The sequence below is a fragment of the Alosa alosa genome, chromosome 22, assembly GCF_017589495.1.
Source record: "Alosa alosa isolate M-15738 ecotype Scorff River chromosome 22, AALO_Geno_1.1, whole genome shotgun sequence".
NCBI lineage: Eukaryota > Metazoa > Chordata > Actinopteri > Clupeiformes > Clupeidae > Alosa > Alosa alosa.
The window spans coordinates 11,737,148-11,756,975 of NC_063210.1; the positions used below are offsets into that span (position 1 = coordinate 11,737,148).

Below are 19,828 nucleotides of genomic sequence, written 5' to 3' on the forward strand. Positions count from 1 at the left end.
TGAATGAGGACAAAAGTGACGACAAGCCTCTAACTGGACAACTGTTGGCAAACTTCCTCCAGTTTCACACCAGTTATTCCCACGAGATGACGTTTTCACTGGGAATTTTTTCTCCCCATGCACATATGAATGCACCATAGGTTTCCTTTATGTCTAGTAGCTTATGCTGATTGCTGTGTGCATGTGATTGACGTAGAAATTCGAGTGAAATTGCATTAAATCAGTTTGTTTTAACTAATATTATGCTGCAAGATGGGGTTTTGTCCACTACATTTAAGTTCCCTGTTATAGACTAACTTGCCATATTAAAAATTCCCATTAATTCCTGTTTATTCTCATATATTCCCGTTAATTCCCATGGAAAGTTTCCAACTTTCAAAATTCCCAGAATTTTGCAACCCTAATTATGTCTACTGTTTAGCCTAGAATCACTGTGTGCTGATGGCCTGGCCAGTAGCACTCGAGCCCCAGCTATAGCACTCTTTGTAGCTAACACTTTGTAGCTGTCATTCTTTGCAGCTATGAAAGAAGTCTCGAGGCCATATGGTGGTTTAATATTCTTTATTTCCAAATTCACATTTACAGCGACAAGAATCATCATAAACCAATTATTATTAAAACACACAAGAACAATATCGACAATCACAACGCTCAAGCTAAAATGTACAACCCGCAAAACTGGTGAGAAAGGTGTAGACAGGAACAACGGCAAGTCCATCTCCTAGAGCCCTCAAGGGAGGGAGGAGAGCTACTGGGGAGGAAAAAGAAAGAAAAAACAGCCACAAGCCAGCCCACTTTACCTAGTAGCCACCAATTCCTTTCTTCTGTCCATCCGCCTTATCCAGGCCGAGCCTCCAACTTCTTAACCCAAATCACTTTTCTTACCCTCGTCCAAAACCCCACCACTCCAAAAACCCATGATTCCCACTAGTACACACATCTGTCCAAAAACATTCAAAAAATGTGCCGCCAAATTTGTGATAGAGTAAAGAAAAACTAAGACCAAACAGCATGCAGATTATTGTGTTGCAAGCACTGCGTTTAAGTTTTGAATGACCGCTTTCATGTCCATGGTGTCCTCAAATATATGTCCTTGGCAAACAGTTAATTCGAGAATCAAACATATACACATTACGTTATATAGAATCAAATACTATTACTACACCTCCCTTCTTCATCCAGTAAGGTAAAGGTTACCTTTTGGGTAGTGTTGCGTTGCAGTAATACCTACATATATTTATCCTAAGAAGCGCGAGATTGAGAGCAAAGGATATACTATTAATGCATCGTGTTAAAAACAAAAAAAAAACAAAGAGGCAACAAAGAGATCCATCTCCTCCAAGAGACGCATGCAAGTAGCATAGTTTTCAAATGATCAGTTGTGGGATGCCACAGCCGATTGAGAATGCTTTCCTCCGATTCACCGGGAGACTACATAATAGCACCACACCCAATTCAAGATGGGCTACCGACCTGTCAACCTGATTTGACAAAGTTCATAAAAGAGTGTTCAGTCAGGTGTAGCTATGGGCCTACAAGGCTGGCAGACTGAGGTGCTCAGATAAAATCATGCTCTGACTGGTGAGTGTAGGCTCCATGAGATCAAAGCATGGGCATGAGGTCCGAATGGCACTGGACACGTACTTGTTAATGACTGTCCACAGCAGATGAGGAAGATGCCTCATCTATTTAGAGGAGAGTGATAACACACTCACACAGCTCTCTCTTTATTGAGTTGATGTCATCTGAAGAGAGGATAGGCCAGTTTTCAGTGGTCTCGTACTGGAGTTAGGCCTTACATGATACTGCACCATTGTGTATACATGACGGGTATACAATTCTGAGCTTCGTTAGTCATTTGCACACCCTTAAGGTGTAGTAAGCCAGGTCATCAGGGTGTGTCTGTTGTAGCCTTCCTCGAAGCTGTGGCATTCTTTGATTTAAAAAGGCCAACATGAGCCACTCTCAGTGATAGTAAGGGCGTCACTGGCTGAGATAGCCACCATGTTCTGGAACTCGTAGTAGATGTAACCTTCTGTCGTAAAATGTTATCTGGCAAATTGTACAAATACATAACACTTTTTGTAATACAAGAGAATTTGATTAGCTAGTTGAATGGTCATTGGTTGGCTAATAAAATGGATGATTTAGGTGTAGGTTGGCTAATAGACTTGTCATTAATCTCTCTTAGCAAGGTTGTTATATGGAGCAACAGTGGCCTGTAAGAATGTATGAAAAGTGTATTTTTTTCCCGTAATACTGCAGTAGCTGCTTTGTAGAAGGATAGCGTAGAAGTGACCATGCACAGGGTTAATGCTGAACAGTAATACCATGAAGTTTTTTTTTGTATTTCCCCATAACTTATGGATATGAAACAGCCGCCACTTTTAAACAAACAAAAAAAAATAATGAAAACATGATAGGCATTTTACAATGAAGCACTTACAAAAAAGAAAAAAATAAGAATCTTAATAAATTATAATCTGCCAGCAGGCACAGTCATATCAAATACATGTCATAGCCACAGAATATTACAAGAAAGAAAGTGCTCAACAGACATCTGTTTTCTCTACACCAAGCACTCTGGGTCTCAGTTACGTTTAGTTTTTGTATGTTTGTTTTTTTTCTCTCTTTTATGCCAGAGACCTCACTGTTCTGAATCTCTGATCATCTTGGCATAAACTATGACTCACCAAAGCTAACCTCTGGTTGCCTTAGCGAAGCATTTGCCAACTACTGATACCCTGAAACTGTGTTTTAATATTTAATGTTTGTTTAATATTTTAAAGGGAAACAGGGACTAACACAAAGTAGCCTTGTCATCAAACGTTGCAATATAATGCTGCCATTTAGTGTGTGCCTCTTGTTAGACTTAATATCTATCTAGAGTAGGTGCTGTAAGCCTCAAAGTTAAGCAATTCCCCTCAAACAACCTCCAAATCCTTAATAGCGAAATAGTCTGTGTCCTCTTATCCTACGGTTATGTGTCCTTTTCCATTACATATTCACACCATATGAATATTCTCCTGTTGAAATGGCACTTCAAATCATCCCAAAACATTTCCACAACAATACCGTAACATCTCAAAGAAAAGACTAACAATGTAAAAGTCTAACGGGCCTAGAAATGGACAACAATGCCATAGAAATGCAGTGGTAAGATATGAGGCTACAATAGGATCTCAGGAAACATTATCCCTTCTGAATCTTTTTTTTTTTTTTTTAATTTTTCATTATTTCCTAAAATAACTCAATGACCAATTCCCACAGTCAGTGAAAAGGAAATGAGAAGAAAAGAAGTTGATCTTTTGATGTGAACATGAGGATCAGAACACTTTCATTGGTCGTCATGTATACTAAAGGTTAAGAAAAATCAACAGTGATAGCCGGGCGGCTACGCGGTAAGAAATCTCAGAAACTACAGTGTCATGTCTTTTGCTCTTTTTTTGAAAATCCCCAAGGTGAGAAAGAGGTGATGGGAAACATCACGAGGACAATTTTTTTTTTCTTTTTTGTCACTATTCTACCGGAACGTTAGAGCAGGGAGTTGAGATCCTTGGTTGATAACTTGTCACGTGTGTGTGTGTCTGTATGTGTGTGTGTGTGTGTGTTATAGAGAGAATGGGTTGTGCGTGTGCAGTGGTGGCAAGGTGATCACAAACCCTGCTGGGCAAGAGATGCCGACACCTGGTCGGCCAGTGTGGAGAGCTGCGGCGAGTCGGCCATGTTGATGCTGCCTGAGGAGGAGACGGTGCTGAGGTCGTGGGGCGAGTCCTCCAGGGAGACAATCTCGGCGCCGTGGTCGGTGCGGGCCTTTGCTGTCTCGCGGAAGTTCAGCTTGTGCGACTCAATCTGGTGGGAGGCAACATGGACACCATAAGGGTTACACTTCCCGTGTCCTTGCGCTGAGATAGAGCTTGAGTTCTGTTTGACTCTTCAGAACTCTCACTTTAGGCACGGTTGTCTTGTATGACTTTAGGCGTCAAACATGCTCAAGCATGGAACAAGTAGAGTGAGAACATCCTAACTTCCCACTTGTGGAAACCAAAAGAATTTGCTTGAGAGATTTATGATGTGGTGTTTAACCAATACCCTTGGGTCAAGTGATTTATCAGTACAACCTCTAAAGGTTGGTGTGCAGCAGTGGAGTTCCTTAGTTCTACTTAATACCCTTTGATGAAAAGCTCTTTAGAGAAAGCTTTGTAATTTGACCTTATATTTCGAACTGCTGCCAAATTGGTAGTTCCCTTGAGGTTCTCAACTAATGCCCCCTTTAAGACTACAGCTAGTAGTTCTCAGGATTCTACATATTTAAGTATGACATCATTTGAAATAAAATAGCAAAAAAGTGATCATTGACACCCTCTGTGACAAACCCCTACATCTGTTTTGTGCTCTCTCGTGGCAGACACCTTTTTAGAGATACAACTGCTCTTGATAACGTCCTTACCTTTTATGATTACCATTGTAAAATACCCTTGAAGCAGAAAACCTTAACTTTAATGAATGAAACTCACTCAGGTGTGGGAGTAATATCAGAACTTGAACCCTGCAAAAAACGGCAACCCATTTTGTTTAAACTCTCCCCACTACGTTTCTATTCTACATGTGATACTTACTAGAGTCCTCGATCAGAATCTGGGGGTTGCTGAGCATGGCGGGTTCAGGGGTCAGGCTGAGGCTGGTGGAGGAGGACCGGGCAGGGGAGTCACTGGGCTCCAGGCCCAGCAAGTCCCCGTTTTCGGGGGTGCTTGTTTTGGTACTGCCCTCGCTCTCCCTCCCCTTCTCTCTCTTTAGGGTGCAGTGACCCAAGGTGGGTGGTTGGAGGGGTTGGGGGGTGGGGTGTGTCATGAACAACATGAAGTGTCATGTTTAAAAAAAAAAAAGAAAAGAAAGGAAAAATAAAACAGAGAAGATGGAAATTAAAATGAGAAATTAAAATGAAATGAGTGCAACCAAGAGCAAAACTTAAACGATGAGTTAAAATACAAATATGGTCAAACATAAAACCTTAAACTCAAATTAATATTGGTAAAATATGGGACCAGCACATAAACCACACTGTAAATCTGGTTTGAATAACACTGAAAAGTAAACATAAAATGGCATGATTGGCATATAAATAAAAAAGTGTTGTGCTACTCGGGAAAGAAATGAAGAGGGCTTCATGGAAAGAGGGGATGACAACAGATACAAGGATGAAAAGAACAGAGATGGATGGAATGCAAACGCCAAGCAGCAGAGAGAGAGAGGAAGGGAAGGAAAGCACGCAATCCCATGAGCCACTGCCATCAGCTGGGTGATTGTGCCTGTGCCTGTGCCTGTGCCTGTGTGTATTAGTGGGTATGTGCTTGTATGTGCATTGTGCATATGTAGGTTTATTTGTTTATTTGCATTTGTGTGTGTGTGTGTGTGTGTATTTGTTGTGTGCCAGTGTCTGAGTATGTGTATGTGAAAGCATATGACCATGTATTACTGCATGACTACTGCATACTAACACGTAAGCCCCGTGCTTGAACGTCATGCAGGTTAAAGGTCAGCGATTTGCTGTTAGTGCATCACTACTTCCGCTCTACATCCCAATGCCCTCATAAGCATACAGATGCTATTATAGCGCCCACAACCAGAGCATGCTATATCATCTAGAAGCTGCTGAGCCACAGTATCCCCGAGGACAAGTGCTAACACTCACACTCTGCCATAAAATCCATTTAAGCAAACAGGGAAACATCAGATGTAAGGGCTAATGTATAGACCGACAATCATTTTTACAAAATGTCCTTTTATAGACGTCATATTATACTACAGACTGTTTCATACCATGTAGTCTATTAGAGATTATGCATCTGTGTTTATAAACCATATGTGGTGTTGAATGTTTGAGTGGTCTTTGGTGGTTTCATATTATATTTTGGTATTCAATATTAGTGTCATTCAACTCACATGTGCACATGACGTGAGTGATGAGTTTGGAACTATGAAAACTGGTAACTGTTAGTAATACTGCCAGTGTATTCTCATTTAGAAGGGAGAATATTTTGTAGACCTTATATGCAAGTAATCTTAGTTTGCATGTGTACATATACTTAGCGGACATATAGAAATTCCTTGAGTTCAAAGTAGCTGTTTATATAGAAAACTACTAACTACAAGAAGCCTGGTTTGTGGTGTTATTCCCTTTGTGTGTGTGTGTGTGTGTGTGTGTGTCTGCGTATGTGTGTATGTGTTGAAACATTCTCTCACCCTTCTCCCTCCACCTCCTGGCTTGTGGTGGATGTTGTCTTTAGAGCCGCACTTCGACTGCACGTTGGTCAGATCAATCTTCTTGTGGACAATCTGAACCTGGACACAACAAAGTGGCAGAGGACATATTTCACCAACACCGTATGCTGCATGTAGCTCCTCTCAGTCCAAAGCGTTTGAAACTGACCGGGTGAACAATGCATGCTAGGAAAGCACACCTTGACTCTTGCACCTACTCAGTCAAACAGACTGAACACTGTTGCACGTGGGGGGGACATGATTTACAAGCCTCTAGAAAATACAGAAACCAGTGCATACTAAAGTGTGGTGTAGTGTACTACTATATAGTGAGACATACTAAGTGTGCAACCAGTCATTAGTGCATTACCACTGCACAGTCTAAGTGTGTTTGCAAACAGTAAGCCGATAACACACCACATTGATTAATTGATTTCAGGGGTTCTGTTACCACCTGATGAAGGGTGTTAGAAGATATTGAGGGGGATCCTGTTAGTAATCACACAAGTAAGCAGGCTGTTATACACTTCACTGACTATAACAAACTGAATGCATTATTCGCACCATGACATTGCACTTCCAAGCCTTCCTTTAGTGTGAGTACGGTATGCATGCATAGTATGCTACCCTAATGATTTCAGGACAGCTATACAACTAATGGGCCCGCCCTGGCATTGATTTTCTGCTCACTAAAAGCATTAACACACTCTTAGATGACAAGGAAGTGAGCCCTCTGGGGGGGTTGACATGGAGAGGCTTTTAATGGCCCCGTTCACTGATGCTTAACCCTTAAAGGAGTACCGTCACACTGGTGTGACAGGAATGTTGAGAAATGAACGTTCTAAAGAATATCTGGGTTCATTGAATTCAACATAGAATTTTAGAACCTTCAATTGTTGCGGAACTTAGAACGTTCAAAAACCTACACCTTTAAGGGTTAAGGCTCTAGGTGGGGGCGCTGTTTCCTCACGCCTCACCGCTGAGGCTGTCCTCCGTGTTGATTTGCACGTCGTAATGAAATCATTTCCACTTGCCGCCAACTCAACTCGCAGCATGGTGCCACCACAACCGTCGCCAACATGTGGGGGAAAAAGTGTGTGACCTTTCAGCTCACCAACATCCCTCCGTCCCACCTACAACCCCCCAGCTCACACTTCCAAATACACAACCCCCAACTTCCAACACCACCACTATCCACCCGCCTCTGTCCAGCAACCCCACCCTGAGGTGACCTCATCGCTGACCGTGAAAGCCGCCCGGGGGCCTGTGGGCCTCTGTTGGCGCCTCGGGACACAAAGGTCTCAGTATCCTTCTGCCCTGTCCTGTGACATCAGCCTTCCACTGGGGCCCCAACTGTTCAGCTACAAAAGGCAGCGAGCGAGCCAGTGGCAAACGTTGACAACAACACTGGCTCTGTTAAGTGCTGGAGAGGTCGTAAAAAACAACCCGGTGTCCTCCAGTCAAAGTGAAGGACTCTAATACAGAGAAGTGAATTAGGTTATGTGAGATGAGGGTGAGGGTGGTGATGGTCTGCAGGGATTATTTTTGGATTTTGTTGTTCATATGTTTAAACAGATTTCTTTCATTATTTATATACTAGCTATATTTTGGATCTGTTATTACCTCATGTGCAGTGATACAGAATCAATGTCATAGTCAGTGAGCTAAGAAACGTATGAATGTATTGCATTTAAGGGGGGGAGTATTCAAGGATCAGCATTATCTGTGCCATTAAATATTGATTTGATAGCTTCTCTATCTTGGCTTGTGTGAAGAGCAGGGATTAAAGGGATAGTTAGTGCTAACATGATGTGGACTGAGCTGAGGTCAGTATGTAGAGGGGCAACTGAGTGAGGAAAAGGATGGGGATATCTGAAGCAGTTTTGGTGAGGGAATAAAAATCAATGGGCATAACTGAAGGAGGAGCCAATGCTGTCAGCACATTGAGTTCTTCCCATAGTTATTCACATTTCCACCTCCAGGCACATGTTTGATATTGTCTTTGGAGCCACATTTTGACTGGACATAATTTAAGTCCAACTTCTGATCAAATATTTGTACCTGTAAAAGGACGAGGAACAGATGAGCTCTCTTCAAACTTACCCTTAAGACCCACCAGGGCCCTTGCCTGAATACAAATGGAATCTCACTGAGCAACAACTGTTGGTTGACTTCAGACATGATATAATGAAAAGGATCTTAAAAATGGAATACTTAAAATTTCAACAACTAGAAACAAGTCTTGGAAGGGAAGTGACTGAACATACAAGATAGGGAGGGTCCACTACTCTGGGTGTGTGTGGGGAGGGAGTTTGGGGGAGTTTCCACGTCTGTCTACTGCAGCTTTACCAGAGAGGAGTGAACACTCACAGCTGGGTTTTGGTGTTTCAGGCAATATAACGCCACAAACAGAACATGCTAGCTGTTATTAGACAGAGCCACTAACCCACTTCCCGCCCCACAGGCAAAACATGTCTTGATGGCACATGTTTTGAAGGGAATTATGAGTTTCGAGACTTCTAGGAAGTGACAGACAGGAGGAGACGCCACACTACACCCTTGACTCAAGGAATTAGGAACGTAGGAATTATCATGCAGTAGGTTTATTTTGCTACAATATTAGATCATTTGGTAGAGGAGTTGATTGGAAAACGTGCGTTAGTTGCTTCTGGTAGACGAGGGCAGTACAGGACAGAGACTAGACGGGGTTTTCCTGCTATACCGTTACTCACATTTCCACCTCCTGGCACATGTTTCATATTGTCTTTGGATCCACACCTAGACTGGACACTACTTAAGTCCAACTTCTGATCAACAATTTGAACCTGAAAGATGGTAGGGGGGGTTGGGAGAGGAGGGAGGGAGAGCGTTACACTTCAAGAGAAGCAAACAGCATCAGAGGACGCTGATGAGGAGAACTAAATTTGAGAGAGAGAGAGAGAGAGCAATGTTCACTGCTGTGATCCACCACAAATACACAGAACGTTTAGCCTGGTTTGCACCCGTGGATGTTTTATTGGATGCCGGACAACTATTAAGGACATTTCTATCCTTGGTGCAGCACTTAGTTGGTGCAGTGAAGGTACGACAGGTGTGTTTAAGGAGAGTGAAATGGTGACACAGGCTGAAAAAATAGGGCAATGACTCCAGAAATAACTGAGTGGGAAAAATGTGGAGGCCATTCTATAGTTACTCCCTTTGCCACCCATTTCTCAGATTGAAATGTTTATACACTAGCTTGTCTGGGGATACTTACATAACAGTGCAATGATTCACAGTCAATGTCATAGATAGTTACCCATTTGGGAGTGCAACATTTTTGGATTTCCACGGTCTCAGTGTGATTAAATATCCCACTTAAATTTCATTTAAATGATTATTTCCCATCAGAGAGAAATTCTACAGCTAAATTCATTGGCTTTTCTGACAAACACATCTATGGGTGAGTGCTTGGCCACCATAGGATGAGGAGATACCAAGAATTGAGAGTAACAGGGTGATACGTGTTGGGTTCAGGTGGGTCTGAACTGTGGTATAGTGAAGACACTCAACCAGTGAAGGACACAGTGACATTTGAAGGTACGTATGGTGAGGGAATTATGAATGGTCATAACTCAAGGAAGAACCAAGACCATAAGCATTGTGTTCATCCCATAGTTACTCACATTGCCACCTCCCGGTACATGTTTGATATTGCCTTTGGAGCCGCACTTAGACTGAACATTACTGAAGTCCATCTTCTTCTCAAGAATTTGCACCTGAAAAAAGGACAAAAATGCAAAGAAAGAGAGGACAATTATCTTTCTTTTTGAAAGCAAAAGTGTCAAACTGAACAAATAAAATATATATTGGGAAGAAGGAAAGAGTCAAAAAATAGTGTGGGGAGACCTTTCTGCATCACAGAGGAACAAAAGTGCATCATATTGTTTCACATTCAAGGCCACAATACTTGAAAGTGAACTGAACAGGATGATTAGTGCTTTATTGAGGTTCTAGATCATGGTCAGTACAGTGGCTTTGCGCGAGCAAGGAGGATTTTGAGGGTGGGGGGAGAAGTCTCTGCTCAGTGTTTTCTGGTGAGGGTGAGCGAATGGTCATAACCCATGGAAGAACCAAAACTGAAAGGTGCGGAGTTCACCACATAAGTTTACTCACATTTCCACCTCCTGGTACATGATTCATATTGCTTTTGGAGCCGCACTTAGACTGGACATTACTAAAGTCCAACTTCTCATCATATATCTGTACCTGTAAAAGGTAGGGGAACAGGTGAGTTCTTTTGAGGTTGACAAAGGCAGCATCAGCCAACGCAGGGACCAATGACGAGAGCAATTTCACTGAAGATGAGGAGATGACACTGTCGTCTGATCACATTACTATTCCCTCTAGCACTGCATGTACTACTTCTGTACTATACCTGTAGAAGTGACCTTTCTGTGTGCAAATTACACCCATAGAACGTAAAAGCGTACATCCATGAAGATTTTCCAGTTGAAATTATCAAAAAGTGAGTATATGATTCTAATTGATTTTACATTGTTAGTCTCAAACAAGAACATTTGTCGGAATTTGGAAAATCACAAAATTCAGTGTAAGAATATTGCACTAGAAGAAAATGGGTTCCAAAAAATAATTCTGTTATGAGAGATTTTTTTCTTTCTTTCTGTCCCATGTCTGAGTAATAGTTCATTAAAATAAAGTAATGAAAAGTTTGTATTCCATTGGCCAGTCCACAGAGTTGTTTGTTATACTTCTCAAAAACTGGCATCAAAAAATACATAGACCTCCTTTGAGAGGATCTGAGCATCCAAGCTTCTTGAGATAGGCATGCATTGTATGCACATCAAACCTTTCCACATTTTCCAAGCATTTTCAGTTAATTCCCATTTTCCAACAGTTTGGACCAACTGCATCTTCATGGATTGGTATTCCAGAGTAGCAAATCCACACCCATTCCAAATCTACAAATACTTGTAGAACCACAGCAATCGAAATTACCAGAGGCCATTTTATTCTATATACCAAGGCAATGAGGTTCTGAGTCAATCCCCTGGTTACTTACTCTGCCACCTCCTGGAGTATGCTTGAGGTTGGCCTTTGATCCACACCTGGACTGGACGTTGCTGAAGTCCACCTTCTGATCGAGAATTTGGATCTGATGAGAAGGACAGGGCCAGTGCTTAATGACTGAACATCACCTTTGAACCACAGAATCATGGGACAGGACCTTCACTGAATTTCAATGGTGAAAATGTCCTGTGCTAGACACTGAAACTAGATTTCATGTAATTTTCAGTTCACACATATGGCTACAAAAAAAATATGACAAATATATTCCTAAATATTTCATCTGAGATGTGTCACTCTGCTCACGATTTCATAAATATCTCAGGGATCGAAGAAAAGGCCTCAACTATGATTTTTATGGTACAATAGACAGTTTCACAGTTATCGGTACTCACATTTCCACCTCCTGGCTGATATTTCAGATTGGCTTTGGATCCACATTTAGACTGGACACTGCTCAAGTCCATCTTCTTATCCAGAATTTGGACCTGGAAAGACAGAAATAATAAGGAACCCTGTCTCCATACACACTCCCAGAGATAGATAGAGAGAGAGAGAGAGCGAGAGAATGAGAGAGTGAAGTTGTGTGAGAGAAAGTGAGAAGAAACAGAAAAGGTGATGGTTAGTGCTCTTGTGAGGATTCTAGGCAGTTGTCGTGGAAGTCGTCATAATGATGCTTGGACGAGGAAGAGGACATTGGGGATATAGCGAAAGCACTCGGTGGTAAGGAATGAACGAATGGTCATAACTCAAGGAAGAACCAAGACTGGCAGTATTGAGTTCAACCCATAGTCACTCACATTTCCACCTTCCGGCACATGTTTCATATTGTCTTTGGAGCCGCACCTAGACCGGACATTACTAAATTCCAACTTCTCATCAAATATCTGTACCTGCAAAAGGTAGGGGAGAAGTGATAAGATCTCTTGACAAAAGCTATGTAAAGGACTTTAAGAGCCCAAATTCAACTGTTTTGATTAGCATGAGTACATAGTAATGGAAGTACATAGTACATTAATGTTTTTTTTTTCCTTTAAGAGAGCAAATTCAACTGTTTTGATTAGCAACGTGCACCTGTGGAAGGAAGTGAAGAGAGGAACAGCATGGAAAGAGAGAGAGAGAGAGAGAGAGAGAGAGAGAGAGAAAGGGGAGTGAAGAGAGGGACAGCATGGAAAGAGAGAGAGAGAGAGAGAGAGAGAGAGAAAGGGAGTGAAGAGAGGGACAGCATGGGGAGAGAGAGAGAGAGAGAAAAACAATACAGGGGGAGACATACTACAGTCAGTCTCAAAGGAGACTACAAACAATTATTAAACAATTAAAACAATTACTTATTCCATATACAGTATACTGTCTATATACATAAAATATGTAATGATAACTGATATTAATCAAATTAAGCTGCTATAACTGATATAACTGAATGCAATACAATTAGAAAGTACAGTATAAATATGCAGCTTATAATACATTCACATACATATATTGTTAAGAAAACAAATGAGTTTGGATTCTTTGGTTGGCAAACAGGGAGTCCACAACTCTAATGGAACTCTAAAGAACTAAATTGACTAATTCACTCACTAAAGCCTGCTTCTCATCTTACAGCCAAACTGAAAGTACTACAGCTCACATTCTCTTTTAAGGTCACTATAAATAAGAGCACAACCCCTAGGGTTTGATAGCTCACTGAGGCCAACAGCCACCCAGAAAACCTTTCTTAAAAGCAAACAAAATGTCTACTTTCACCACAGTGGAAGTGGTTGGGGATAAAAGCAGCTACCCACTGACTTCAGAATATAGTGTAAAAAGATTCTGTCAGCTAATATGATGTGTTGTGAACTACAAAGAATCTCTTGCTGTTATAAACAGACACGAGGCAACGGTTACCCGATGCTGTATATTGGTGCACAGACTAAACTAAAGCTGCCTCATAATGATGGAGCCCTTTATGCAGCTTTCATTATGGGCTCTCTCTTTCACTAAACCTAACTTCAAAGACACCGCAAAAAAGCATGCCTCATTCAAATGAATCACATATGAACTAAGGAGAGAGAGAGAGAGAGAGAGAGAGAGACAGAGAGAGGAGGCCAATGTTCATCACTGTGATTTATCACAAATACACAGAATGTTCAGCCTAGTTTACACCCATGAAAAATGAAAAGAAAAACGAAAATGAAAAAAAAAGAAAAAAACAAAAGAAAAGTGTTTACCTGTCCTCCGCCTGGCTGGTGCTTGAGGTTGGCCGTGGAGCCGATCTTGGACTTGACCCCCTTGAGGTCAGGCAGTGGGGCGGCGGCGGCCAGCGGGGCTGGTGAGCGGCCCTTGAGCGACCCAGGGGATTTGGGCGTGGAGCGGATCACGGCCACCTTCTTAATCTCCTTGCCGGTGGCGGGGGACTTGGTACCCAGCGATTTGCTGGCGGGGGATTTGGGGGTGCCAGGGCTGTTGCCCCCACTCGCATCGGTGGCCTTGGGGGAGACTGATGGAGGTCAAAGGGCATGGGGGTTATACAGGCACAGCAGTTCTAGGGCTCCTCACCAACATAGTGTGGAAATACCAACTTAAGGTGATGACACATGGGGTAACTTTTTGAGCAATGTTGCTGGGCAACCACATAACCGATTCCATGTGTTCTGATTGGATGGTCATGATAAAAGTTGCCAAGAGCAACATGGAACACGGAGCATTGTCCAGCAACATTGCTGATGATTTTTCTACCTAAAAGATGCCAGTGTGTAAATACTGTATGGCAATGGCATAATCACCAGCTAGTTGGACTGTATAACCTATAAGACCTGTAGAGCAGAGTGGTCTAATCATGCTGTTAACTGATATCGTAACTAAACACCTTGGTGTATTTCTTAGTACATTCTACTGCAAATAGTCTTAGTACTCATAATGTGCCTCTTCCCTTTTCCTCACTTTGGAGTAATTTACCTTTGCCATTCTTGGCAGCAGCAGCTTTGCCATTGACTGTGAAAACAAGCAGAAAAGCCCATTACATTAATGTACTTTCTGCTGCAAAGTCTCAAAGATTAAAAGCTACGTCAAAGGAATTATACTACTCAAGTAGAGTCATTTCTGAGTGCCCCCTGAAGGGACAATCATTCTTTTGTCCTAAGATCTCTGCAGTCAAGTTATTCCAATTAGTTCCATATTCAGAGGCCTTAGAAGAGCTCAGTAACTATAACAGTAACAGACAGTTAAACTGGATGGAGTGATGGGGGGGAGGGACAAATTAACTACCCGACTGAGTTGGTGTCATGGCTGGGATCTTAGTGCCTGCAGCATGAGGTCTTGCACCTGGAGCCTGCAAGCAGAAAAATCATGACATGTTTCCAGTTTTTCACCAAAAGCACAGAAACAACAAACACGACATGCTTTGAACTCCTCAAGCAACAGGTAGGCTACCGGTCAATGGATTATGATGAAAAGGAGAGGATGAGGAAATGGGTGCTTAAGCAAAGTCTAGAAGCAGTGGGGTTGATTTAATAGATGTTAAGTCCTTATAGCTAGTGGGAAGCCGTTAGAGAAAATATCTCATGTACTTTTGAAAAACATGGCTGCTGTAGGCATTAAGAAAGAGCAAGGCAAAAATGTGTGCCTGGTTTAAGGACTTGTAATTATGCATAATTGCTGTCACCATTCGTTCACAGCAATGGCTTACTTCCACTAAACAATGCCGGTAGATTTCAAGCCTATGCTGTTATTATGATCACTATGCAGACACTAGTTATGGTCTTGACAAAGGTTCACAATAATAAGGCTGTGATCCCTTTGACACTTATCGTTAGGTCAGTACAACATGCGCAGGGATTAGGAACTTCCCACCATCGGTTTAGCGGGGGTGACGGAGCGGTAAGCAGCAGGCACGTGCCGGAACCTTCCGGTACTCACCCTGAGCCGGCTCTCTCTGGGCCCAGAGATGGGGGGCTTGGAGGGGGCTGGGGGGCACCTGCTAGAAGGGGGGGTTGGGTCTTTCCTTCTGAGGGACGGGGACTGCGGTGGGCCTTTTTAGGGAGGAGGGTCTAGCTTGGGAAAGGGCTGTTCGGGTGGTCTTTGTGGCCCGGATGTGGGGACGAGCATAAACAAGGTGAACATAAAAAGAATGGCTATAGAAGACAAAATCATTGCTGACGATGAAGAATGATAACTAGTAGTTGTACAGTAGTTGGGTGGGTGGACAGGAGGTGTGAGGTGAGGATGTTTGGTAATGATTTTATGAAGGACAGGTGTGACTTTTCCATGAGGGATGGTACAGAGAAAATGGACAGCAGTAGCCACTGTCACCTACCCGCTTGTCAGCATCAATGTCAGCCTTGGGTTGTGCTGGGGAAGAGAGGGACACAGTGCATGCATTTAAAGGGTGAGTATAAATATAAGAATATTTGAATTTGGCATGTTTTAAAATGTGGCTTTGCCCTGACATTACAGAAAACTGAGATTAATTTTGATTGTTGAGGGATTAAATTGTCAATGTTTGAAATATTAGTCTAATACTGTACCTTAAATTCTAATACCTAAAGCTTTCACAAATACAACAAATCCATGAAATCTGTGTGTGTGTGTGTGTGTGTGTGTGTGTGTGTGTGTGTGTGTGTGTGTGTGTGTGTGTGTGTGTGTGTGTGTGTGTGTGTGCGCGTGTGCATGTTTGTGCACATGCCTGCGTGCAAGGGTGTGAATGGGCAAGCTGCAACAGTGGTGACCCAGTAAACTCCTCTAAAATGATGATGATGCGACTCACAGAAAGACACACACACACACACACACACACACACAGACACACACACTCTCACACACTGCACACATGCAGAGTGACATGCAAACAGGACGTGTGGTAAAAACATGGCCAGTAAAACTGGATTAATTCAATCCCAAACGTAACGAGGCTGCAAGACCAAGGGAGATAAGACAGATCCAACGAGAGAGAGAGAGAGAGAGAGAGAGAGAGAGAGAGGCAGAGAGAACATAACGAACGGAAAAAAAGCAACTTGGCCTTTGCCACGACCCAGCACTGATTTGCAGGGCCTGGATTAACCAGGGAAGAAAGAGAGTGCCTCACGGCTTAGCGACGCTGCAACAGAAAAAAAGTGTGGGAAGAAAAAACGGAACTGAACGGGACAGAGTTGACGAAGTGGGAGGGGGGGGGTTTTGGTGAGCGTAACCCAACAGACCTTTGAACTGCGCGACGGGAACGTATGACTTTCTGGCGGGCGAGCTTTGTGACGCCGCTCTCTTCAAGAGAGGAGAAGCTCCGCTGAAGCCCTTTGCATCACCAGTCCAACTGACCGGCCTGTCTTTGGTTTGAGGGTCGACGCTGCTGGCATCTGACTGCGTGGGACCGGACGGCAAGTGCGAGCCCTGTCCATCATCGTCCCTCTGGTGCCTCTGGCCGTTCGGCTGGACTGCGCTGGCGGGCCCCAGAGGGGAGGAGTCCCTGCTGGGCGGCGGCGATGGGAAAGTGGCCCCTTTTCCCTGCAGCTGTTCCCCCCGGGGAGCGCCGGTGTTCCCGTCCGGAGGAGGCGCTGGGGGCGTCTGTTCTGAGCCGGCACTGGCACTCGATGGGGGACTTCCCGACGGATTAGGTGCTGATCCCCTGTCCCTCCCGGGGGAGATTTGACGTCCCCCATATGCTGCCGCGCTCTGCTCTGCAGAGGCAAACATCCGCCCATCGTCCACTCCAGCAGCGGCGCCCCGGAGCTCGTCCAGCTCCAGCGGGCTCTCCCCGACCGCCGTCAGGTCCTCCAGGGCGGCGCTGCGTACCAGGAAGGAGGATGGCGGCTCGGCCTCCAGCGAGAGGCTGCGGGCCCGGTCAGGGCTGAGGGAGAGCGGCCGGTGGAGCGGGTGAGTGGGCCCTGCCGGCCAGCTGCTCCTTAGCAGGTCCTCGTCCTCCACCTCCTCCTCTTCACTACCGATAGGAAAGCTTTCTGCGCCCGTCGAACCCCACTCGCGTCCCAGCTCCGCAGCGGCAGTGGGGACTTGGGTCAGAGGGAACGGCCTGGCCTCTACTCTCGGGGGACAGGCCGAGTCTCTCTCCATGTGACTCCTTCCTCTCTCCCCTCTTCCAGAGCTACTAACTGCCCCGAGGCCCCCAGCACGGAGGCGCCGGCCACTGGGATCCTCTGGCGGTTTTCAAAAAGCAAGAATCATCATGAAACTCTACCTCGCTTATTACATGAGGAGCAGCAGCATGTGCCGATTTGTAAAGAGTTCAGAGCTCTCTGCAGTCCAGTAAAGAAAAAGACACTCCTGTTGTGTCCATTTCTTTACTAGGTATGTAAGCAGAGAAGACATCTGGCACATTCTGAGGCTCCGCTAGACTTGTATTCAACAGTTGCCAATCAAAAGAAAATCCAGAGAAGAAAATAAGGAGAAAATTCATCCCACAGAGAGGTCCACAAACGGAAAATGTACCAACGCAGTGCAATTACTTGCTGGGCGTTTTCACCACGCAAGAACAAGAAGTGAAAGTAGTATAACAAAAAAGGCATCAATAAAGACAAATTAACAAAAAAGAGATTCCCAGTGATGGAAAATCAGGAAGTATGAAACAAAATGGAGAGCAAACAGAATGGAATCCATGTTTCGTTACCATGACAAAAACACATACAATGGTGATGAATGGTGAGGGTAACTGCATTATGATTGGGCACCAGAGGAGTATTCTATGCTTATGGTGAGGGTCACGGTCAGAATTAAGGTTAATCCATGGTAAAATATCCCATTTTGTGCCCAAAACATAATGTAATTAAACCCAGACATGACCATTAATCCTACACTAAATGTGGTGTGTGCATCATTTTTAGGTGTCTTCAGTGGATCTGCATGAAATGATTTACCTGTTGGAGAAGCCATGTTTCCTCCACTTGCTGAAATGGAACAGAAAATAGAGATAGTGAATTAGGCAACTATATGTACTGACAACAGTTCTGCGGCAAGTATAATAAAGGAAAGTCGAATTAATTAGGATACACAAAAGAAGCTATATTTTGCAACAATATTCTGCACCAAAGTCTATGTGAAGCAAACACAAAGTGTTCTTTGTCTACACACAAGGGAAAGCCAAGCAAAAAAAGTGCGGCAGGTTACCAAACATTTCAAACTATTCAGCAACAACAAGGAACGTGTCTGGTGTTCCCAACTCATTCCACCCTTGCCTTTCCCATGTAGTACCCGTAAGTCAGAGATGAACGGTCCAAAACAAAAGCATCATACATTCATAGAGCTACTTGTTCAGGCCAACTCCTCTATTTCAAGGTAGGATGACTATTATCCTGCACTATGCCAACTTATATCCTTGATGATTTGGTAAGAATGTCTTTTGTTATTTATTAAATATTTTTCAAAATATAATTTATTCTTTGGTGATCAAAACATAAAGAAGGCTACCAAATTACAACATGTAAACTGGAAATGGCAGAAATGGAAATGGTATAAGCCCACACTTAAGGGTCCTCTTAATGTTAAACTCTGAAAATAAAAATATTAGTATTACTATGTAACATCAACAAAGCGGTTCTGGAAAAACAGTCTGGCCCCAAATGAACATGGATCAGAGCCAGATTGCCAGGGTCAACTGCTATGCAAGCAGAAAATCAACACCAAAAACAAAGCCATTCTAGAGGAGACTACCACAAAGCACAGCATTTCATCTCAAAGCAAAGATTATCTTTAATAAAGGACGTAAAAAATGCTGCATTTACAAAACATCATACCACACTCCTCCCCCTCACCAGAGGGGGCGATGTCAGCTTCAGAGTGCTCAGACACAGACAATTGACCATCATCAGCTTCCTCTGCTGCAGGTTCCAGGCATTCCACTATGAGAGAAATGCTTAATTAGAAGAGAGGTATGTCTGATTGATAGAGAAGGGATTTATAAAGCACTGCCACACACAAGTAGCCAACACAAAAGGGGAAGAGGATTTTCTAAAGGTGTCTTCTGTTTAGCTGTTGGAATAGGAATAGGAATAGGACAGAAAAGCAAGCGAATAGAAAGCAAATCTAAAAAACATGTCTACACCAAACTACAACTGAAAGTAATGTTAGTATCAGAAGCGAAGGTACATTAAAGGCAGGAATTGCAAAGATTTCAAAGGCGAATTCAGGAGGGAGTCTTTGGCAATTGGCATTCCAATAAAAGCAAACGAAGCCAGGCAACTTTTTGTTCCAAACCTGAGTTCAACTAAAAAAGCACAAAGCCCAGTAGAATACATATTGCAACAAGCAAAATCTCTGTCAAAAAGAAGTTCAAGCAAGCCACTTCACTCCACAACCAGACTGTCATACCTAGTTGCCCCTCCTCAACAGAGAGGGCGCTCTCAGTCTCAGCGATGGCAGATGGGGAGGCTAGCCCACACTCTGTCTCTTCCGCTGCTTGCTCTAGACACTCTGCTTTTTAAAATAAACCCCAGATAACGTAAATAAAAGCCATCACAGCAGACACAGAGAGTAACGTAATGGATGGAGAATGGATCATGATCCAAAATAGCACTCATAC

At 43.4% G+C, this 19,828-nt stretch overlaps 1 protein-coding gene across 12 annotated transcripts in view; it reads right to left on the bottom strand.

Moving 5' to 3' along the window:
• Window positions 1-544: 544 nt before the first annotated feature.
• The window catches only part of mapta (microtubule-associated protein tau a), a 32,037-nt gene continuing 12,753 nt past the window's right edge, over window positions 545-19,828 (bottom strand). For 3 of the 12 annotated variants that reach the window (XM_048232835.1, XM_048232824.1, XM_048232832.1), the window contains exons 3-13: window positions 18,168-18,197; window positions 15,623-15,657; window positions 14,575-14,638; window positions 14,266-14,301; window positions 13,539-13,807; window positions 11,724-11,816; window positions 11,324-11,416; window positions 9,927-10,019; window positions 8,994-9,086; window positions 6,244-6,342; window positions 545-3,852 (exon numbers count right to left, since the gene is read on the bottom strand). In XM_048232835.1, coding sequence (XP_048088792.1) covers window positions 3,655-3,852; window positions 6,244-6,342; window positions 8,994-9,086; window positions 9,927-10,019; window positions 11,324-11,416; window positions 11,724-11,816; window positions 13,539-13,807; window positions 14,266-14,301; window positions 14,575-14,638; window positions 15,623-15,657; window positions 18,168-18,197 — 1,103 coding nt within the window. In that variant the 3' untranslated portion in view covers window positions 545-3,654. Of the gene's footprint in view, window positions 3,853-4,619; window positions 4,792-6,243; window positions 6,343-8,993; window positions 9,087-9,926; window positions 10,020-11,323; window positions 11,417-11,723; window positions 11,817-13,538; window positions 13,808-14,265; window positions 14,302-14,574; window positions 14,639-15,622; window positions 15,658-18,167; window positions 18,198-19,043; window positions 19,149-19,617; window positions 19,723-19,828 lie in introns of all 12 variants that reach the window. The other 9 variants (XM_048232829.1, XM_048232827.1, XM_048232830.1 and 6 more) reach the window with 8 other exon arrangements.